The sequence below is a fragment of the Lycorma delicatula genome, chromosome 8, assembly GCF_047948215.1.
Source record: "Lycorma delicatula isolate Av1 chromosome 8, ASM4794821v1, whole genome shotgun sequence".
In the NCBI taxonomy this organism is placed as follows: domain Eukaryota; kingdom Metazoa; phylum Arthropoda; class Insecta; order Hemiptera; family Fulgoridae; genus Lycorma; species Lycorma delicatula.
The window spans coordinates 124795243-124820072 of record NC_134462.1 but is presented as its reverse complement, the minus strand read 5'-3'; the positions used below and the strand labels follow the sequence as shown (position 1 = coordinate 124820072).

General features: G+C 31.0%; 1 protein-coding gene across 5 annotated transcripts in view; it reads left to right on the top strand.

Annotated features, from left to right (window-relative positions):
- Awh (LIM/homeobox protein arrowhead) overlaps positions 1-24830 on the top strand; it is a 455485-nt gene that overhangs the window by 352305 nt on the left and 78350 nt on the right. For all 5 annotated transcript variants that reach the window (XM_075372512.1, XM_075372511.1, XM_075372513.1 and 2 more), the window contains one exon: positions 3271-3452. In XM_075372512.1, the coding sequence (XP_075228627.1) occupies positions 3271-3452 (182 nt within the window). The remainder of the gene's footprint in view (positions 1-3270; positions 3453-24830) is intronic.

The following is a 24830-nucleotide window of genomic DNA, read 5'->3' as shown; positions in this document are numbered from 1 at the left end:
AAGTTCATTATTTTAACTTTTTATAATATTAAAAGTTTAAATAAACAAAAAAAGTTTTGAAAGATTTAAAAAATCGATATTTTTAAGCTTTGATCGGCTCTCCTTTCCAATATTGTTTCCAAAATATTTTTTTTTCGAGTCGCTTGCACTAGTACTACGCCTAGGAAAACATAAAAAATCGGTTAAAAAAGATGAATTAATAAAAAGAGATCGTTTTTCAATTTTGGTAAAGGGGAAATTTTGGGGCAAAGTTTTTTTTAAAACAATGGTAAAATAACCGTTACAAAGTGGTTAATACAAAAAGGTTGTACAATTTTTAGAAATGACTCCAAAAATTTATCTGCCTCACCCCCAAGAGATATTTATCCTAAAACTTTACCAATTGCCTTCTATACACCAGTCTGTACAAAATTTCATCAAAATAAGTTTAAAACTTATTAAGCTTCAATCACGCCAACACGCATATTTACGTACGTACGTACGAATATTATCCCTACTTTTTTTTTTGTTTTTTGGGGAGCCTGGGTCATGAAACGTCGAGAAATGTAAAAAAAAACATACCATACGTTTTTATAGATTTTTTTTTTTATTTCGATTTTTCCCTTCTTGCAAAATAGCTCTAGAACTATTATACCAAGAAAGTAATTATTGCCTATTGAAATCCCGCTCTTGTTTAATATTCGTTTAAAAAACAAACTACATACAAGTCATAACATTTTTTTTTTTTTAATTCTTTTCTATTACTGCTTTTCAATAGGGACTATTTTATTCTTTTTTTGACTTTCTTCTTGTCAGTGTTTCGTAGCTATACTCCGTTTATAACTTAGTTTATGTAAAATAAATAGTACAATTACTTAGAACCAAATGATCTATATAGTACTTAGTCTTGTACTAGTCTGATCTATATTGTATCTCGTCTTTTTAAGGGGGTGTTTTGCAAATTCTTTACTTCTACTTCTTGATCTAATTTTTCTTCTTTTTACTTCAGTTTTAAAGTTGCATAAAAAGTGAACTTTTTAGATTTATTTTCCAAATCTTTATCTATCATTATTTTTAATTTATTTACTTTACCGTTTAATCTTTAAACTGATAAAAACTAGTTTGTATTAAACGTATAATGAACTATACTTTGTTTAATATTTAAATTAACTCAATTTTATTTAAAACTTTAACCTTTTACCAGGCTTTAATTAATTCCGTTATTAATCATAGTTATATAAAAAACTTAGTTAATTTTATAAAATTATAAATATTATTTAATTAGTATCGGTGTTTATTAATTATATTCCACTATATTATAACAATAAATTCAGTCCAAACAAATTTAATTAAATTAATGAATAATAAGAATGTAAGATATTAGCCCGTGTCTTAAATTTTGTTTTTCTTCTCCCCCGGGCCGGATCCTGCAGTTAAGTATTATTACATAGCCCAGGGGAGTGTCCTTTTTTTTTACCTCCGGGACCACCGTTAGGTATTGCTTCAGAGGATGAGACGAATCATTTGTAGCGTGTGTGAAAAATGCCATGCCTGACCGGGATTCGAATCCGGGACCTCCGGACGAAAGGCCGAGACGCTACCACTCACGCCACGAAGGCAGGCATAGAAGAGGGTCCTTTACTCTAACGGTCCTCCACGTCTCGGCCCGCCGGTCGAATCTCACTTCGCTCCCGCCTCAAACCTCCAGAGCAGGATCCACCACGCCCGGCTATGCCGTCCCTGGGTCCACACTCCGGGAGCCGGGACTCGATCTTTATGCCGATGCCTCTAACGGGGTTTCCCCTAGTGGGGCATCCTCGCCGGGACTAGGTCTTTTTCGCTCGGGGCTGTGAGAGTCCCCGTGTCTCATTACTTCCGCCCACTCGTGCAAGCACATGCGAACGGTAGCTCCGCAGAGGGCTCTCCCTCATTCCCGAGCCCCCCGATCCTTCTCCTGGAGAACCCTCGCCACGAACCCTGCAATGGTATCAAAACTCTTGGTGCTTCGCAACATGGTAGCGATGATGTTTTCCACGCTGAGCTATCCGGTAATCGCCGAGCAAGCTAGCCGGTACTCATCCCACTGCGAGCACCAGAACACCACGTGTTCTGAGGTATCCGGGTCGCCGCAGTAAATGCAGTAAGGGTCATCCGGCCTCCTCCTACCACACAGGTAGGCACGGAAGACTCCATGTCGTAAATTTATTCATAAAAACAGTACGAAGTGGCTTTTAATAACTGCCACAACCGTAATTAGACGACCTGGTATATGTCACAAATCACTCCTGAAAACTATACAGTCGTATTCAAGAATGAAAAGCATCAAATGCCAGACTTACTAAGGAAAGAAAGTAGTGTGAAGTAGTTATATATTGTATACTGTTGAGTATCAGTTAGCCATAACCACTGAAATATTGATTATTTTCAGTAACATTCTGTACAGCATAGGAAGTGGCTGCGTTATAAATATCATTATTCTCAGAGTAAGCAGCTCTTGATTACTATCTTTTATACTTCAGGTGCGTTATAATATCATAGTCGTAAGAAAAAATGGGATACAGGATATCGAGTTGTTGGACAGTTTTATGAGGAAGTAAACAAAAATGTTAATATTGACAAATGGCCTACCTCGCTTCAATTTTCCTCTGTTCGTCAAGTTGTTTTTTTTTGTGTCCGCCTTTTACTGTGACAAAACGATACTTCATTCGTTCAAATTGGTTGATAAAAAACTAAAATATGGTGGAAATTGCTTAAGTGTACCGTAAAAATTATGCAGTTTGACACTTTTGTGCCAGTTCTATTATAATTATTAATTATTTTTATTTCAGTCAGTGAAGGAAGTGAAAACAGGCACAAAATTACTAAAGACTTAATTTTTTTTATCCAATAGAACAAAATTCAATAAAATTAATATTTAGGGAGCTACTAAAATGATTAACAAATTTTAGTGACCGCCATTTTGGAAGTTTCAATGGTAATATTTTCAAACACATTTATTTTATAGATGATATAGTTTGGTACATGTAAACTAAATTTCCGATTGAAATTAAAATATTTCAATCCGTTCTTAAATAATATATTTTTATTGGAAAAACACAAAATGGTGAATAGAGGAAAAATAAAGCGAGGTAAGGCAATTATTTCCCTATGAATGTTTTTGTTTATTTAGATAGTCTGTATAGGTCTGTTAAATTTGACAACTACTCCCAGAACATTCTGTATTTTCTACGTTTTATTTTACATTGTTTATTTTACATCATTATATTAATTCTTTTATAATTATTTTTACAGACGGAGCAGAGGGTGTGTGCAGCCTGTGCAGAGGCCATTACAGATAAATATTTATTACAAGTTAGCGGTCGTTCGTGGCATGCACATTGTTTAAGATGCTGCGTTTGTCAATTGGCACTTGATCGACAACCGTCATGTTTTATAAGAGATGATGCTGTTTACTGCAAAGCAGATTATGCCAAGTCAGTTTTATAAACAGATTTTTTTTCTTAATTTATAAATATTTTATTCTTTTTCCATGTAGAAAAATATGGTGAATAGTACTTCAAACATTAATCCTTACTAACATTTATGAACTTAATGTAACACTTTAATGTGACCGAATTACCTAATATAATATGCTTAAAGTAACCAATTTTTTTGTCCTGTCTGAAAAAAATTGGGAATTTTTGTTTACTATTTTTATCAAACTTACTTTTCTTCTGCAGATTATATTGAGCTCCTTGAACACACACTGTTCATTATCTTTATACGCGTGAGAATAATCCTGATAAATAGCATTTAAACCTGTTCAAATTATAAAAGCTATCAGTGTATTATAATATCTTCAAAAAGACAGTTTGATCAACACAGGACTCGAAACTGAATGCTTTGAAGTATGCGGGTTTCAGAATAGTCGGCCCCCGTTTTAGAAATAGTAATTACAACTGATTACTCGTGCGAAGGACAGGTAAAAAAGTATTTTTTGTGGTTTTTAGCGTTACCCGACAAACACCAACAGGAGGGTGACCATACTTCGTTTTTTATTTATTTTATGCATTTTAGACAAATTAACGGAAGCAGGCGCATCCAGTCGCGTTGCACATACAGTGACAGTGGCAGTCAGTGGCTGTGTTGAAAATTTCATTTTACGTATTCCGAGTGGTCTTTGAATTCGATTTGACCAACGATTAATTAATAATAAAAATGAATATCGTTTAGGAAAATCCGGTTGTTACCACATGCGGTTGTTACCACATGCGGTTGTTACTAAAATAGCCACCATCTTGAAAAAGTTAAATATTTCGTAATAAAAATAGTCTTACATACTTTCCAGTTAGAAAAACTATTTTTATAAAAATCTCACCTTAATCGGTTGAGTAGTTTTTGCGTGAAAGAGTAACAGACATAGATATCACTAGATTTATATAATTATATACATATATATATATATATATATATATATCAGATTTTTTGTGTAAATAAAACATAATCTGAAGGATAAAACATAAAAATAGGATAACAGTAAAATTAATAATTGAAAAAAGTGGTCTACGCTAATGGTAGTGTATTTTGTATTTTTCCTTATGTAACGATTACAATCTAAAGCGGCCATTTTTAATTAGTCCCAATAGCGTTCAGTATAAGCGGTTCTAGTGTATTTTAACGGGATGATCTTTCTTTATATGTTGTGTTAGTACGCGCGCGCGTGTGTGTGTTCTTAAAAGTCAATTAGCTAAAGGAGAGTTATTTTTTGCATCATAACTTATTGTTTATGGTTTTAATATTCGTTTAACGTTTTCGTTTCTTACACAGTACATAATATAATAATTTTTTTTTTTTTTGTTAAGCTTTATTTACATTTATTTTATCCGTTTTTATACAGTGAATTTATACAGTGAAACTCTTGCTCGAAACGGTTGAGAACTAGGATTCATATTAATCTGTCAATAATTTGTATTATTTTTTTCCTATCCAAGACAAAGTCATTTATAATAAGAGACCTAGCCATTCCTAAAATTAAAAAGCATCTCATTTCAGACTTAGTAAAAAAGTGAGCAATAAAGTGGTTAAGTTTTACTTCTTCACAGAGTTGAATTTACTGTTGCCCAATGAAATTTAGGTGATATTCACCATTAATCTGTTCGTCTCTGGATTTATAAAAAATATCATTAATTTCAAAGAAACCTACTTTGTTTAATGGTTTTTGTACCTCAGAGCCTTTACATCCGTTTCAGTCGTAAGAAAGACCGTGATAGATAATTTAAAGCTTATTTTATCTTTACTGTAGTAAATAATATGTTTATCAAGTGGGTGAAAGTTTGTATAATATATTACAGTATTGTGACTTAAAACTTCTATACAAAAGAAAATCCCCATGTTAAATAATTCTGAGGTATTTGTATTAATATAAAATAAAAATATCTTAATCTGTTTTATGTATCAAAAAACTAAAGATTTCTTTAAAAAAAAAAAATGCTTATTTCTAGATTTCTAACCGGTAGATTTTTAACAATTTTTGTGATATTTACATTTTTTCTTGATTGTATTTTGTCAGAAATTCTTAGAAAGCTAACTGGAAAATCCAATCTAATTCCGTTATCATTGAAAATATCGAAATGGAATCTTTTAAAATTATTCCTCAACACAAAAAAAACTACAGACTTTTATGACAAAAAATAAAATTCATAAATTCTTTCGCAGAATTTCTTAAAAAGTGGCTTAAATTGGTAACGGTTGACTTTCCTGTCCCACTTATAAAAATAGATATCCTTCGTAAATTATATGCATGTATTCCGTTTTAATAAACACATGAAACTTAAACCAAAACTAACAGAGAACTTAATTCTGAACAAATAGAAACTTTAAACACAAATGTAGTAATGTACGGTTTCTAAATAAAATTAGAATATTTTTTTTAACTTTTCTTTGTTTTATTCCATTTATCTTAAACCATTTTGTTCAGGATTAAATTTTCAACAACTTTTTTTTTGTAAGTTTTATATATTTATTACCAATTTAACAAACTTATTGTACGTAAGACATAAAAAACAAGGTTTTTTACATCAGTTTATTGGTTTTCACCCCAGATCAAAGCATTTTAGGATATTCGATGGTTTTACATTATTTTCAAGACTAGAATAGGTTATGAAAATCGCGGGAGAACTTCGTGGTATACTCTGCAAACGACTAATACAAATAAATGTATGCTGCATCAAAAAGATCGTAACGGTTCAAAACTAATAAGCTGCTGTCCCCGTATTGTGATCGTTAAATGAAAAATCGTATTTGCTGTTCACCTCAAAAATAAAATTAAATTAACTTATTCTAAATTAAAAATTACATTGTAAAGTTGGATTTGTTTGTTGACTTTTGTCGGATCTTTATTGATAGTTCTGATGGCAACCGGACTTCAATAGATATTGGTTCACAATTTTTTTACTGCCCTATTGGTAATCTAATTCATACATGCTAGTTAAAAACTGAAATTGGTTGGCTTTCTATTTCATTTTCAGGATAACCCGCTTCTTAATCGAATTATTTAAGTCGTTTCTAGCTAATCTGTTCTGGCTTAGTCTGAGGCGTTGGGAAGGAAGAAGAATGTGAGGCGACTGGCTTCGCTATAGCGAAGCGGACGGCACTTAAAATCGCCGCCGCCTATCGGACAGTGTCTGGGAAGACGGTAAGGTTGTTGGCGGGTGTCTCACCGATCCATCTTCGGACACTACAACTGAAACGGGCGTATGAGAAAGGCCGACTCCGGCGCCCTTCTGCTGCAAGAATAGCAAGAGTTTTGGGACGCCACGCATAAGGGTGCATGAACTCGTCGGTTGATCTCCAGGCTTGGGCCGTGGATGGGGAGGAAACATGGTGAAGTTGGAAACTATACCTACCAGCTGCTCTCTGGGTATGGGGGATTTGGAGCTTTTTTACATAGGTTCGGAAGGCGAGAATTTCCCGAGTGCATTTATTGTGAGCAACAAGTTACCCCCGAGCATACGTTTTATGCGTGCCTCAGGTGGGCATAGGTGAAGGAGAGAATACGCCAGGGTGGTGATTAGTGCCAGAAACCACCGTTGATTACATGTTGCGTGGTGCAGATGAGTGGCGAGCTGTTGAGGAGCTAGCGGCTGGGATCCTGAAGTCGAAGGAAGGAGGAGTGGAGGAGGAGTATCATGACTGGGGAGCAGATTGGGAAAGAAACTGTAGGGGAAGGGAGGGCAGCCCTGAGTGATTGGGGGACTCCGAAGTGGAGCCTTTGGCTGAGGCGGGCTGTCTACGAAGAGGGAGTTACGAAGAGGGAGTGGTGAATCCCGAAAGGGACTCGGGATTCACCACTTGAGGCAAAGCGTAGAGATCATAGTCCCGGTGGGGGAGGCCCCTTTTGGGGTTCTCTCACTTGAGCGAGGCGTAGAAGACCGAGTCCCGGCTGCTTGGGTTGCTCTGGTGTGGACGGCATAGCCGGGCGCGCTGAGGGGTCCTGAGTAGTTAGAGGGGAGACACCTCCTAGGATCGCGCGATGCTTGATTGCAGTCCAGTCCTGGGAGGCTGGGGAAAAAATAATTAATCTGTTCCATTATTTCTTCTTAGAGTACGATAACGCTTAGGAGATTGGCTGTTCTTACGGAATTTCTTATTTTCATCTCCGTCACATTGTAAAGACGAAGAAAATTACAATTATACCATTTTTGTACGTTTCTCTAACATAAAGTTCCACGTTGTTTTTTATATACTACCAAGATTTGTGCCCTTTAGTCAGTTGCCTTATTCTGAACTTTTCTTCTCAGTTGATTCGTCAAAGATATTAAAATTTTCTTTTCCTAATTATTGAATATTAATTCCATTGTTTTATTTATTATATTTTATCCCTATAAAATTTACATTTTTTAATAATCTAAACCTCTACAGTATATAGCAATTTCTTTAACCTGTTTATTCTAATGGAAAAATAATACTTTTTAATTATAAAATCGTTATTTTGGGGAAAATGCTCTGAATGTAGTTAATGTCATACAATTTTTGATCACTAAGCTCATTTACCCATAATTCTAAAAATCGAAACTTGCAATCGAATTCGACAGGTGGCTTTTGTTTACGATGATATGTATTAATCATAGCCTTGTTACTATCTGTTTTATTAAATAAAGTCGTACAAATTAAGTTATATTTAATGATTAAAAAAAAAGATTAAATTCACAAATTTTGAACGATTATTATAACTCTTTAAACATTAGCTAGATCGTTATAGACTTTAAATCTATTACGTGTGGTGAGTTTCTTTTTTTCATTTACTTTCAGTAACGATTTCCGTCAGTCATTACTAGTGGATGTCTTATTATAAGTAAGTAATTTCCTGTAACGTTTTCCTTCTTTTATATCGACTGAGTTAGTAACCTTCTATACGGGTAAAGATACAGAAGAAATATGTCATATAAATCTACGATAATAAAACATGTGTTTTATTTACTATGAATTAACTTCGATGTCACTTTTTAAATAAATGTTTTATTGAATACATATATAACAGGTATAAGAGATATTACTGTCACCAGTTGTAATATCTCATAATGGTATCCCACTAGCAACAGGTGGCATATGAAGTATACTGTATTGTATCACTTCTTTTTTTTAATTTCTTTTTCCCAGGCTCATCTCAAAGATGCGCCTATATACTGACCTACCACTACCGCTATAGGTTTTTTTTACGATTCAAAAGTCTTATTGTCACATTCAACAAAATATAACACTAGATATCTGTTAGTATTGTTATTATTATTATTTGTATTGTTCCTTATTCAAAATTTTTTAGTTTTTTTTTAGTTATATCAACCCCCGTTCCGTCCTTTTATTATTATGTTTTCGAGTGAGTGAGTTATGTGCGTTCGTACGTTTACTCATGTCTTAGTCCCGTTAGTTTAAAATCTGAGTGTAATTTACGTTTTTACGCCATTTTAAGTTTTTTTAAACTTAAAAAATTTTTTTTTTAAGTCTGGATCTTTGGTTTTGTAGGAAAGACTTAACCACAGTATCAATTACACTCTCTCAATCAAAAATACATTCTATTATAATTCGAAAATTAATTTTCCGTTATTTTTTTTAATACTTTTATTTCATAAACAAAGTCATTAGCGACTTATTACTGTACCGGTAAATGTGTAGTCTTGAACAAACTCAGGTCGACCATTCCTGAGACATATGGTTAATTGAAATCCAACCACCAAAGAACACCGGTATTCAAGATTTAGTATTGAAATCCGAATAAAAAACAACTACCTTTATTAGAATTTTCAAATTCGAAATCAGCTGATTTACGACGACGAGTTCACCACTTGACCAACCCGGTGGGTTAATTTTCGGTAGAAAGTAAACTTCTTGATATTAAAAAACATAAGATTTTGTAGATGTATAATTCTGGTCCCAATGACGTAGTAGTAAGAAAGTAAAAAATATCTTTCCCAAAAAGAGAACATTTTAGTTTGCTTGTTTATGTTTTTACCATATTTATTTCGAGCTGAAAATAGTCCAAATTATTATAACATCAAACATTTTTATAATAGTCGTTACAAAATATTAAATAAATGCAGTACCCTACTTTTTTCTTTCTTTTTTTTTTTTGATTTGTTACTTTTGAAGCCACATTGGACCACTTTAGTCATCCATATTTCAGTTCCTCTTGAATTTCTGTATTAGTGTGGCCTTTCGATTTTCCCAGTATTTCTTCATTCTATCTGATCGTTAATTCCTGACTTCATCTGTGACCTCCGCTTTCTTATTTTCCTTTATTATTTTCTTTCTGCCTTTCTTATTTTTATATTAAATAAAAATAACTGAGATTTTGGAAAAAGGGGGTAGGTAAATGAAACCAGATATATTTAACTCTGAAATACTGAACTTTCAAGCAATTTTATATATGTTGTTAATGAAAACCCCTTTTGTTAATTAAAAAAACTCGACTGTCAAAACAAAAATGGGATGTTCCGGCCAATGCACATAATTACACATCAATGTAATGTAGACCTTCTAAATTTTGGTCCATTGCCATTAGATACGTGAAGATATTATTCCAATATGGCTTGGTTTAAGTTTGTTAAAATCCTCACGTTCTGTAAACTTCCCGTTATCTATTTCTCATTAAAATGTTTAAGCCAGTCAGAAATAGCAAAATAATTACAATTTAATGTAGTAATTATTATTAGTGATTAATTTTAAAATCATCATTCTTTCCCTTAGCCTTGATCCACGGGTTTCTTCCAAATGCTCATTGGGTCCGTGTTTTGTATGAAGGATCTTCTTGACTTACAGGTTTCTTTTGTTTGCGTGACTCCATAGTGTTTTTAAATTTCTGTAAGATTATGTTTTGAAAAATTATAAATATGCCTAACCTATATATGAAGAAGTGCTCGCGGTTAAAGCCGTGCTTTCTAATTCATCTTAATGAATTACCGCCTAGCATGCTCGGCGATTACCGGACCGCTCAGCATGGATAACATCATCGCCAACATGTTGCTGAGCCCCACCATCGCAGGATTCGTGGCGAGGGTTGTTCAGAAGAAGGATCGGGGGGCTCGGGGATGAGGGAAAGCCCTCTGCGGAGCTGCCGTTCGCACGTGCTTGCACGAGTGGGCGTTAGTGATGAGGCACGGAGACTCTCGCACCCCCGAGCGAAAAAGACCGAATTCCTGGCGGGGATGCCCTACTCAGGGTGTCCCCGTTAGAGGCATTGGCATAAAGACCGAGTCCAGGCTCCCGGAGTGGGAACCCAGGGTAGGCATAGCCGGGCCTGGTGGATCCTACTGTGAAGGTTTGAGACGGGCGCAAAGTGAGATCCGACCGGAGGGCCGAGACGTGGAGGCCCGTTAGAGTAAAGGACACTCCCCCTGGGCTGTGCAATATTTAACTGCAGGATCCGGCCGGGGGAGAAGAAAAAAATAAAAAAAATAAATTCATATTAATGAAATGAAATAAACAAAAAATTGTGCAACTCCCATGAAAAAGTAGTAACATCTGTGTCTTTTATCCAGAAGGTTCGGTTTATCATGATTGACTTGTTTCATATGGTAAAATGTTCACCACTGATATAATGTACCTAAGATATAATAAGTAGTAGGTGGTATCGTATTTTGTAGTATTTCAGCCTTTGTCGGTACTTAATGAATTAATAAATAAATACTCGTTTAATTATTTTTTCAATAGGTGAATACTTTAAGCTTCTATCACAATGCAACGAAAAATATTTACTGTTTTTCATAGAGTTAAAAATTTTCTTTTAATCCTTTATTCATAATCTCAAAATAATTCATACTGAAATTTTAAAATTCTTGAATGTTTAAGAATTTTTTTAGGCATATTTGTTAATAATTAAAAAATAATATTTGCAAAAAAGATTTTTGCAAAATTGTACCCCCACCCCAAAAAATCCTGTAAACTAGTGGTTAAGTGGGCATTCTGCGTCAATAGTACCCCCTGTTACCAGAAGGGGAGCGCTGTTGTAGCACTGACATGCTAAATTAAGTTTTTGCGTGTATGCGTGTGTAAGCCGCATGAGGGGAAAGTCCTACAACTGTGTTGTCAGCTTTTTACTTAAAAAAAAAAGTAAAGTAAAAAGTAAAGGAAGTATTGTGATCGCGAAAAATGTCGGTTTTAAAATTTCAACGGAAATATCCGTTACGACCATCCCTGAATCCATTTTGACTGGTTTCGACGTGACATCTGTACGTACGTATGTATGTATCTCGCATAACTCAAAGACGATTAGCCGTTGAATGTTGAAATTTTGTATTTAGAACTATTGTAACATCTTAGTTGTGGTGCACAACTAAAGGGAAGGTGCTTCCCTTTTGATTGCAATCGACTGGATCAAAAGTGTCCAAAAAAAGCCCAAAATCTAAAACATCTGAATTTTGTACTTTTTATTAACGCAGTAATAAGCCTTAAGTGATACTTATTTTCATTGGTTCCAGGGTTATAGTAATATGAAATTTTAATGAATGAAACACTGATATAACAAGGGGAAGGCACATCGGTACGAATCCGACTTCACATACATATATTTTTCTTTAATTTTTTTTTTTAATTTAAATATAATGATTTATTAATAATTATTAACCTTTGATTATAAAAAAAGTTTTACAATAAATAATAATTCAATAATAGCAACAACAAAAAAATCAGAAAATGAAATAAAATTTTAGGTACTTTACATTGTAATTTTAAAATTTTTACAGAGGATAGTAATTATTAATAAATCAATATATTTAAAGTTAAAAATATATATATATGTATATGAAGTGGGATTCGAAGCAATGTGTCCATGGTGTCGGATCTGACATATTTTCACTTACACCACATAACTTCTCGAGCGTGAAACAAAATTAATATAAAATGGTATAAAACTGATATAAAATGCTGATAGGGACACCACAAAAAAAATGTGATGCAATATGGTGTCCACCACAATGCAATTGTGTAACTGCTCACTTTATTAAAGAATTGGAGAATTGTACCTCACTTTCAAATGAAATAAGTTTAAATGAAGTGCAGCAAAAAATGTGTATATGTAATTTAATAGGCGTACAATAAAGTATGTGGTGTTCCATTCCCATTTTTGCAGTGAATCACAGTAATGAGTGTGTTTAAATTTGATGCTTATGTGTAGAGTCTACTCGTTATTTTTAATTATTTTATCAAATTACGGTTACAATAATTTAATTTTCTTTTGAACAAAAAATATATTTTAATATTAAATAAGCAAAAAAATTATATCTTTTTTCATTTTCTCATTTATGCTTTGTTTTTTTGTGCAAAAACTTATACAAAAAATATTAGGCAAAATAAAATAACAAAAATTCCACATACTTCTTCTTGCTTTAAATTGTGTAAGGATTTTTTTAATCTGTATGGATTAATGTAGATCCAATGTCGTGTTTATCTTAATGTAATTCATTTAGCATAATATTTAAGTGTAAATACTTTAAATTTTAAGAATAAAATAATTATATTATTTTAAACTATTTATTTAAATTAATCGTTTAATTAAGTAATATTTAAACAAAATCATTAAAATATTTTAACTAATTAATTTGTTTTAATGGAATAAACTGTATAAAAGTTTAATTCTAACGAAAGAGAATATAAAGTTTTTATATGTAAATAAAAAAAAGACAACATTTTTATTGGAAGAAAATATATAGGGAACATAATTTTAAATAAACTTTTAACATTTAACTTAATTAAAATTGTAATTTAAAGAAGTAACATTTACAATATAAAAAGGTTTTAGTGATAACATACACCATCTATGTTCTTTTTTTTTGTTTTTTTATCACTGTTACTTTTTATATATTTTCCCCATTTCAGAGGATATATAAACAAGACACTTTTTATCAGCGTATTTTATTTATTTATTTTTTATAATATATTTTCACTTTCTTTTTTCTTTATTAGTTTATTTTTCTTTTATCATTCAACATAAAAAAATAACCAGTAATTTCCATTGAAGCATTTTTTTTTTATTTTTAGTAAGTTATTACTAGATAATCCTTTTTCTTTTTATTCAAATCATTCGTCATTGATACTGTTCTTTGACTTTTCTTTTTTTTAATAAAGGCGAAAACAGATTTATAATTTTTATCTATGCATGATAATTTTCTTGTTTCTATTAAATACAAATAATATAACGAATCTGCTCTAAATTTTATTCTCTTTTTTGTGAAACTTAGAAGAAACTCATTTTTTTCTCATTTTTAAAAATTACTTTTAAAAATAAATATGTTGAAATATTTTATTAATAATCTTGTAATCAATAACTTAAAAATTAATTCATTGTTTGTTTTCTTTTCTTAATAAGATAAATACGTTAACTGATGATGAAGCAAGCAACGAAAAATATTTATTTTTAAAGTATATTGTTATAATATTTTTATTTGATAAATAAGCATACTTCTGAAGTCATACAAAATATATAGCTGAGTCAATAGAGATTTTAACCTCGAAGAAATCTACTACAGCAAATAAATTATTGAAATGGGTTCAGAATAGAATAAAAGTGGACATGAATGAATAACTATTTAATTTGTTTATTATTAACAAATTAAGGAAACGTTTTTTTTTTTTTTTGCCAATAGCGGCCTTTTTTTAATCGCATGTGGAAATATATTGAATAATTCGCTATTGGCGAAAAACTAAGAAGTTTATCTTGATTTGTTAATAAAAACTATTACTAAAACAGTTATTCGCTGATATCCGCTAGGGCACATTTTTATTGTACATATTTTCCCGAACCCATTGCAATAACTATTTTGCTGTAATGAAGTTTTTTCGGAGTTATGCCTTTTTGGGTTTATGTTGACTTAGCTGTAAAACTTCTAAGCGTAACCATTCCACGTATATAACATTTCATAATCTCCAATTTTCCAAATTCTTTCCCTACCTGAAAAGAATCGCGTGAAAATAACATTGACGGGCACTACTTCCATTGAGGGTTAGGTTTAACAAAAACAATGATATGTTTAATTTTCTGTGTCGGATATAGTTACATACCAATTAATTGGTTTTGTTTTCACATTTTATTTCTGTATTTGTTATATTGAAGATTTTGTTTCATTTAATACCGAGCTAAAATCTACGATATTTTGATACGCGTTTTTTTTTTTTATTATTAAACTTTGAAATTTTTACGTTTGTTACTATGTAACTGTTAGTTGCTATGTACTTTATTCATACTATTTTACTTAAAATAAAATTCTAAAGTTTTATTTAAATGTTCATCCGTTTATAATCCATTTAACAAAACTGTTTTACGCCGAACATAAAATAGTTTGCTTTCTGACCTCCCAATCTTTTGTCCCAGATTTTTTTTTTTTTTTGCTTTTACTACAGATTTCTCAAAAACTATTGAAAATATAGTTCTGGGACCTTTTTTTCAACTTATCAGATCAGATTTCATAAAACTACTACATTTACGCCTTAATTTGAGCTCTAAGAATTACAGTCACGGCTTAATTTTACCGAAGGCGCAGAAATTGGAACAAAATCTTTCTCCAGTAGTGAGTGACTTGTTGACGAAGCCTTTCCGAATCTATGTTTATTTTCCCCAGTAGAACATGTTACATTCTTTCTAACTCACGTTATATATATATATATATATATATATATATATATATATATAATTGTGTGTGTATGTATGTGCGCGCGCGCGCGTGTAATTATTTTATAACTTAGATATATTTATTGTTTATTCGAAAATTATTATGCACAACTACAATAGTAGATTCAATCAAATGACGATACAAACTTTCCGCGAATAAATGCGTTACTTGGTGTTATTGAGTTATAAAAGATTAAAAGTTTTATTATAAGGCTGATACCTTTCACTCTTCATTAAGTTTCTTAAAATTTTATTTTCGTGAAATATAATATTGAAGTCTTTTCATAAAATGGTAACTAATTTTTTTAAATTTCCTTAAACTAAACAACAGAATCGAACGCAGCACGTATGAAAAAATTAAAATTTAAAAGTAAGCTCATATTTAGACCGTTTTTCTTTCTGCCTACTGAAAAGAATTTTAATCTGATTATTGTATTTTTGGTTCGGGTCCTTTTAATCTCAAACCCATCAACGGAATTTTGTATGTTCATAATAATATAATTTCGACTGGTTTATTAATTTTTAAATGTTTTAATTAAAAATCAGTGAAATTTTGATAATGAGATTTTAAAAACTAATTGTCCTCAATTTCCAACATAAAATACTGTTAAATCAAATTTTAAAATGTTTCTATTTTTACACTATCTGCTATTTTACTTATTTCCTAAAGAAATCATTTATATCCAATTTTATTAAATTATAAGCAAGGTGAAACTTAATACTTGAAGGGTGGATCTATATTAAAATTAAGTTGCAAATATTAAAGAATTCAAAAGTCAATTTATAAGAATTTTTTGCAAAGTCATTATTAAAACAACCTTGATTTGTTGAGTAGTAAAACTTTAAATACATACGAGTTGATTTTAAAAATATTTAAAATAGAATAATTTTTCCGTTTTCTATGTGTTTGACTACGGCTGTCGATATCGTTTTTTTATAAATAAAGCGATTGTAGAAGTATTGTTAAGATGGTGTAGTACAAGAAGTCGGAAGAGATTAAAACCGATTTGAAGGAGAAAGGAATGGTATCATTAAGACGATGTCAAATTCTGGTGTTTGTCAGCTTATTAAACGCTTTATTATTGGTTTGCAACTTAGAGAATTGATTACAAAGAGAATACGCTTCAAGAAAATATTTAGCAAAACCTTTAGGAGCTGGGTATATAATTATTTTTAATTTTTGTAACGGTCCATAATGTAATATTTTAAAAAATACAATTTTACAAAATATTAAACATATATTAAGAATTTTGATTTAGGGAATTGCTCCTTACGACAGTCATACTTTCACGTAAAAGTATTGATGAAAAACCTTTTGATTACGCAAATTATAAAAAATAGGTAAAAAAGTAGACCAAGACACACAACGATGAAAATAATATTGTTCATAATTGTCAGTAATGTAGGCTACGGCTGTATTAGTAAAATATTTGTCACTAAGTAAATTATTTTTTTCTTAATCTAATTTTTATGAAAGACATAATCTAACGCCTTTATAGTGCCAATGTTTAATTAAAATTAGTTTAAAAAAAAAAAGAAAATAATTTTGATTTAAGTTGTTTTTTTAATTTCATATTCCATAAAGTACTTTAAAAATATGTTTTTACTTTAGTAGTTTTTACAGATTGAAACACTCCAAAAATATAGGACCGTATTTATCTAAAGAAAATGAAACCGATAAATGACTTTTTTTTAAAAATGTCACCTTGGAGACATTAGCGATTTTTCACTGTATCTTTAGATTTAGTACTTATTAAATATATTTTTCAATGTATATATATGTCGACACATATCAAATACGTTAGTGAAAGACCGAAATATTTGCTTACATCATTATACATTCGGACCCTCGTTGATATTTGTCGACAAACACAGATAAGCTCCCTCTGGTGGGGATAGAAACAATAACTAGAAATTAAAAAAAAAATCACCCTATACAACCTCTAAGATAAATAGATTACGAGAAACCCTTTTAAAAAAAGGGAAATTTTAATTTAAGCCAAACATAACCTACGCTCGCTTTTCACGCTAAACTCGTCTAATTAACGTTAAATACACAAATTTTTTTTATGTTATTCTCCAACATTAGAGGCGATTAATCAAATTCACTTGCATTCAGCATGCATTGATGGTGAAAGTTAAATGAAAATATTTTTATAAAAAAATTGAACAAAGAGCAAATCATCCGATCAGTATTTGTATCGTTATCGTTCATCAATGCAGTTATTCTGTACATCCTGACTGGCCATTTCAATTTATAAAATGCTGAAAATTTGATTATTTTTTTTTTTTATAAATGCGGTGAATTTGATTAATCGCCTCCAAAGTTGGAGAATAACATATATAATTTCAATATTTAACATTAATTAGACGAGGTTAGCGAGCGAAGCAAGCGTAGATTATGTTTGCCTGAAATTTAAACTTCCTTTTTCAGTTTCTTGTACGAAATAAAGGAAATATTGTGATCGCGAAAAATCTTGGTTTTCAGATTTTATCGGAAATATACATTTTGACCATCCCCGAATCCATTTTGACTAGTCTTGGCGTGATGTCTGTACGTACGAACGTATGTATCTCGTATAACTCAAAAACGATTAGCCGTAGAATGTTGAAATCTTGGATTTAAGACTGTTGTAATATCTAGTTGGGCACCTCCCCTTTTGATTGCAATCTACTAGATTAAAAGTGTCCAAAAAAGCCCAAAATCCAAAAACAATTTGGATTTTGGACTTTTTCTTAAGTCTAGTATTAAGCCCTCATTGAGTGTTTTTTCGACGATATATCTTAAGTGGTATTTATTTTCATCGGTTCCAGAGTTATAGCCAAATAAAATTTTAATTAATGAAATATTTGAATCTTACAAGGGAAGGCACATCGGTTCGAATCCTACTTCATCACCTTTTTTTAAACTTTTTTATTTTTAATTTAAATATATTGATTTATTAATAATTATTAACCTGTGATTGTAAAAAAAAATTACAATAAGTAATTGAATAATAAGAGGAAAAAAATGAAAAAAAATATCAGAAATTATTAATGAAATCAAATTTTATGTACTTTTCATCTTTTTTAAATGTGTAATGTAATTTAACAGGTGTCCACATGTGTTATGTGGTGACCACATCAGATTTTTTTACGACGGTTTCTAGTAATCTATTTATTTATCGACTGGCATTAGTGAACTTTTTTTTTAATTTCTAGTTATCTTTTCAACCCCTCACCAGAGTTTATCTGTGTTTGTCGACAAATACCGGCGACGGACCGATTAAGCAAATTTGTCAGTATTTTACCGACAAATTGGCATTTGGCATCGCATCAGCATTTGGTACGCGTCGACATTCACCGGAGAATATCGACGACATTTGCCAGATATCGGTCTTTCACGACGACATATATATTCAATTTTACTCTTTATCAAATACCTCAGTTTAGATGATACCTTTTTATTTCGTAAATAAGGTTTCTCTACCGGTCGCATAGTATATTCTTACAGATAATCTTTTAGTGGAACAAGTTTATTTTGAGCAATATTTGATACTTAGAGCAACAATACTAACTCTGGTAATTTGATTTTATTTCGTATTTATTTGTGGGTGTTATTTGTTACAGTTAATAGAATTATAAACATACTGTTATATAGCATACTATCCCTCGTATTTTTAAAATTTATTATCATATGGAAATTATAGAAAATCGGTTAGAAAGCTTATAAAGTAAAACACTTATATTTGTACATACTCCAGCATTCCAGACAACTTTAGCTCACAATTGATAGTAATCTCTTTATGTTCATCTTCAACTTTACTTTTTTTTAAACATTTTTCTGTAACCGTGTTTCTCGCTTTTGAATTTTCATGAATGTCTCCTTTCACACGGTTGCATTTTTAGAAAATTATTCATATTTTTAGGAAAAATTTATCTCGGCAATTTAAAAAGTATGCACCAAAAAACATAAGACTTTTTCTGTTTGAAATAAAATATTGCATTTTATAATCTGCATGAAAATCAGTAAATGAAGAAAACTCAATGTTATTTACAGTATTTTTAACAGACTTCAAAAAATAATTTGATTCTCACCATAACTCGTATTTATTTTTTTTTTGTCGTATGCCCAGCTCATTCTTTCGATCAGATGCATCTATTTCAACGATTTATTTTTTCGTTTTGTAGAAATATTACTTCTTTTATCAACCTTAATGTGGGATCACCTGGTAATCCCGTAGTAAATTTATTCCATACAAATTAAAAGAAAGATATTTTATCGTAATGTTTTGGAAAAAACTATTTGATCCAAATAGAAAATTAAAATACTTTTTATATTATTCTGTTTGTCGTTATGATTGATTAGTATTGGATACCTTAATGATTATAGTCTGATATTATGTATGATATCCACAGTAGTTTTACCGGAAATTTCAAGGAACTCATAAATCTAGGTGATCTAAAAGATAAAAAATTTTCATTTTTTAGAGTTATCATTGTAAGCAGCGTAATAATAATACTCTGATTTCATTCTTACATTCATAGTATTTCCGCAAAAATTAAAGAAATCTATTAAAAAACTTAAGTTAAAACAATAATACATTTACATTCCAATAAGGCTCTTCACTTCTTTATTGTAATTTTTTTTATTAATACGCAGGTTGGCATGTCTTTTATTTTTTTTATGAATGCCGTTTTATCGTACAGATTGTGTTTGTAGTAAGCCTATCCTCCGTTTTTTTAAAATAAAAACTGAAGCATATAACATAACATAAAAAAGATCTTGTGCAGTTCTACGCAAGAAAAGCGACTTGTCGTTAATTTAATTTGGTTTTAATATTTGTTTATTTCGGTTTAATAAACAAATATGTATTTATGCGGTATTTATGGTATTTATTACCATAAATACCGCAGATAAAAAAAAACGTCAACGTTCCAAACTTACAGCATCATAACGAGCCATGTTTCTAATTTGCCCCACTCAAATTTTTTCGACCTTAAACAAGTGTAATTCTTTTCTTTTTCCTGTTTAGCCTCTGGTAATTACCGTTCAGATAATACTTCAGAGGATGATATGTACGAGTATAAATGAAGTGTCCTGTACATTCTCAGTTCGACTACTACGGAGATGTGTGGTTAATTGAAACCCAACCACCAAAGAACACCGGTATCCACGATCTAGTATTCAAATACATGTAAAAATAACTGACAAATTAAGTGAAATTCAAAAGAACGTAACTCAACGAATGTTGATAAGATTTTCACATGCACAACTTGAAATACAATACTACAGAATATCTAAATTTTAATGAAATTGATTTAGTAGTTTTGGAAATATTTGAGCCACAAAATTAACCTTTTCTATTTACAAATTAGATGCAAACGATTTTCCAGCACGATGGCGCAAAGCCACATTTTTGTTAGTAGCCAGAAATCACTTGAATGCTAATTTCTTAAAAAGGATTAGACATGATGGATCAATCGATTGGTCACCACGATCACCTGACTTACGCCACTAAATTACTTTATTTGGTGCCATATAAAAAAGTTAATACTAAAGAAGAGTTACTCATTAAAATACGAAATGCTACTGAATTTATACGAAACGATTCTGAAATGATACGGAAAGCCACCGATAATATTTTACGTCGGGCAGACTGCTGTGTATATCGTGAAGGACGGAATTTCGAAAAATTACTGTTACTGAGGCTTGTTATTCTATTCCATTTATCATTTCGTGTATTTTATTTTTAGTTTTACTATTTTAGGATTAATGTCCATTAGGTACAGAAAGAATAATACGATTTTTCGTCTGTTTTGCTACAATAAAAAACCGATTTTTAACAGTTTTTATCTAATTTTTATCGGCTGTATTTACATTAATTCTCTACAAGTTTTGTTACTAAATCTTCCGCATTTATTAGTCATTTAACGAAGCTATTGTACTACAAACCTAAAAAAAAAATCTGTTTTTCGACACTAAAGTTTGTTTTTTACGTCGGATGTCTTAAAACTATTGGAGTTACAGTTCTGGGACTTTTTTTGTAGAGGGGGAAATCCATTTTACAGACGCTATACAGTAGTGTCGGGGTTGCTAACAGGTTCCGCAAGATGTTAAATGCATATGTGTACCTGCGCACTACCGACTAAACCTACATCCTTGGCTACCCGCCCTTCCTGGAATTCCTTAAAGAACTTCTGGAAGGGGAGGGCTGGGCTGAAGCGCCCACTCACACATTCATACACCGCAATGCAATACATTACCGTCCAAACAATACGCAGCAACAACATATTACGCCAAGAAAACGCATCCAATGACAGACAATATGAATCATGATGACAAACAAAATCAGATCAAAACTAAACATACATACGACAAATCTACAAAGAAAAATTCAGACTAGTTCACATTAAACACCTCATGAGCAAAGAATATAATTGCACATCAAAACATATCAAATCAAACAGTTTTAGGACCTGCGTTATCCTATTTCACAGTTTAAATTACGTAAGAAACTAACAATATTACTCTTTAATTTGGGTCTCAAAAATAACACTAGGGCTTCTTTTTATTAGAATAGTTGAAACCCGGGTGAAAAGTTTCGCTAGCCGTAACTCGAAAACAAAGCGTTTCTAGACCTGTGTTTATATGAGTTTTTTCATTATTTCCAATGTGCTGAAAGTTTCTCTGTTTCTTCATGTGACATTCTGTGTATATATAAATGTATAAGGTAACTCCAATTTAAGCGTGTGGTATTTTTGTACTCCTCTTACCTCAAAAGGTAAATTAAATCTATTTTCACTCATCCGCTTCCACCATGCGACCAAAGATAATACCGTAATTTTACTCGAAAAGTCGGTAATAATAACACTGGAAAACATAATTTTTGTTTCCTAACATGTGATACATGATTTTAATCTGGTTTTTTATGCTGAAAACGAATATGAACTCATAATCTATCTGTCATCCACAATTTTTGAAAAAAAAAATTAAATTTTTATTAAGGTATTTTGTTTCATTTTTCAATGTACAGTTAGCATTTTAAGCTCCTATATTTTATTTTGTTAGCTCATTTTTTATTGTTTAACTTTGTTAATATAATTTTAAAGCTAAAATAATTGGTTAGGGATTTAAATTTATCAAAAAAATCAAGCTTAAACTGTTAGGGTCAAGACTGCAGGGTTGGAATTTACTTTTAAAAAAATACAAAACTTTTGGGCTTTCGAAGCTGACAAAAGGAACTTTCTCGGTACTTTATTGATGAAAATAATTTGGTTTATTGCACAAATATTGATGAGCTTATTTTGCACTTATGACAAGTTCATAAACCTGAGGACTGGCGCCTTTTCATTCGTCCAAGTATAGTTTAAAAGTGGATCTACTACGCAACGGTAACAAATGTCCTTCGACACCAATCGCTTATGGCATTAATTTGAAAGAGATATACGACGTGATGAAAGAGGTTCTTGAAAAAATAAATTATAAAAAGCATAGCTGGAACATATGTGGTGATTTGAAAGTTATAGCTATTTTGTTAGGCTATACTAAATACATGTGTTTTCTTTGCTATGGGACAGCCGAAGTAAGGATAAACATTATGTTACCAAAGAGTGGAAGAAACTAGAAAACTTAACTCCAAATGGGAACAATATTGTTCAAAATATTTTTACCCCCTCGCCATATCAACCTAGGACTAATGAAAAATTTTGTAAAAGCAATGAAGAAAGATAGTCCCCGATTTTTGTACATCAGGCGGAAATTTCCGAATGTAAGTGAAGCAAAAATTAAAGAAGGAATATTTGTTAGTCCTCAAGTAAGAGATTTGGTTAAAGATTATGTATTTAACCCGATGTTAAATAACGTAAAAATTGCAGCTTGGGCTTCATTTAAATACGTTTGCAAACATTTTCACGGCAAACAAAAATCCGACAATTACCACGATATTGTTCATCATACAGAGCTATGGGATGTAATATATCTGAAAATACATTTCACCCACTCACATCTGGATTTTTTCCGAACAACCTCGGAGACGTAAGTGACGAACATAGTGACGTTTCTACCAAGATATTTCGGTGATGGAAAGCCGTTATAAAGGGAAATAGAATACTAACATGCTAGCCGATATTGGATATTAATTCGAAATGTGCCTGAGGCTATTTATAAAAAAAAAAGCATCAACGAAATCATTCTAATATAGGTATGGCCATTAAAAAAGTATAAATTTTACAAATTTTAACTGTATTTTCCCTTAATTTATTTTTAAGGTTAATTTATTTAAAACTAAGACTGATAGAAAAATTTTATTTACAGATCTGTAATGTACGCAGAAAAGCAATTCAAGAAATGGTATCACACTTAGAGAAACATTAAAAAAATTTCTTTTGTCCATCAGTGATAATCTACTTTTAAAAAATGCATAAAAACTAAAGAAAAATTATTTTTCAAGACTTATTTATATCTGAGCTTTTGAAGTTATCATCAGATTAAAAATTAAATCCAACAATTTATCAGTCCTTAATTTTTTACTGATTTTAAAAAGCTGAAATTAAGAAAATAATATACTGTATTCCTATTTTATACTCTAACTTTCGTTTAAAGTTTTTTAAAAGGTTTATTTAATGAAAATAAAATTTGTATATAATTAATCATATTTACGGTTTTCCTGGGTACAGTTTTCTTTTTTTCATTAAGTTTTTCTAAATCATTCAAAAAATACCATATATTTTATGAATTGTTAATAAACTTCAATTAACGTTAAAATTTAACACATTAACTATTAATTCTGAATAATTTGATATTACCCACTTGTATATTATTATAGTAAAAAAAAAAAAATAAATAAAAAAACAATTATTTATTTCAATTTACTTGACACTATTAATGTTTAAATGAATAAAAAAAAATCTGCCGAGTTAGTTCAGTAAATAGAAGTAGACTACGGTACGTATAGATAATTGTTTCTCGATTGTTATAATGTAAATAAACTCAGGTCGTTACAAAAAGACAAATCTTGCTTTACGACGATATGAAATGATTGCTTCTCGACATGACATATGGAAGAATTGTGTCAAGTCTTCAATATGTTTGCAGTAGAACATAGAACATAATATATGTACCTATACTACAAATGTGTGTTCTTAAAGCTATTGAAATAACGTGTTCAAATGGCGCTCACTAGCTCGTTCAAATGTTGACAAGAACGTGTAAAGAATGCATCTTTTGTTTTAGAAAAAAAATAAAATAGACAGTCAAGTCTCCTTGTAGTGTATATACGTCTTTCTTTTTTTTTCTTTTTTCAATTGTTGTTTAACAATATTGTAAAAAGGTAAAAAAAGAAAGAAATCTTTTCATAAAACAACGGAATGAGTGACTGACTAAAGCGTATATATATATATATATATACACTTATAGTACTTACATGTTCGTTTTCATTGCGATAAACTTGATATTCACGACTGGCGAAGCTTAAAAAATCCGTGCTAGGTCAGACTTTAGAAGGTCCAAGACCGAAACGAATTATTTGAACAAAGATAACTTATACATATTTATATTGTAAAGAAGCAGTTGAAACTCCGCGGTAATTTGTCCCGAGATATAAACAATAGAAGCGGCAGCTTTGCCTACGAGCTAGCCACCTCAGCTTTATCTTCGTTTCTTCTATTCCTTATAATTCTTCTTCAACGGTTTCAAATTCCCCACCCTTTTTTTTTTTATTATAACTAAACATAG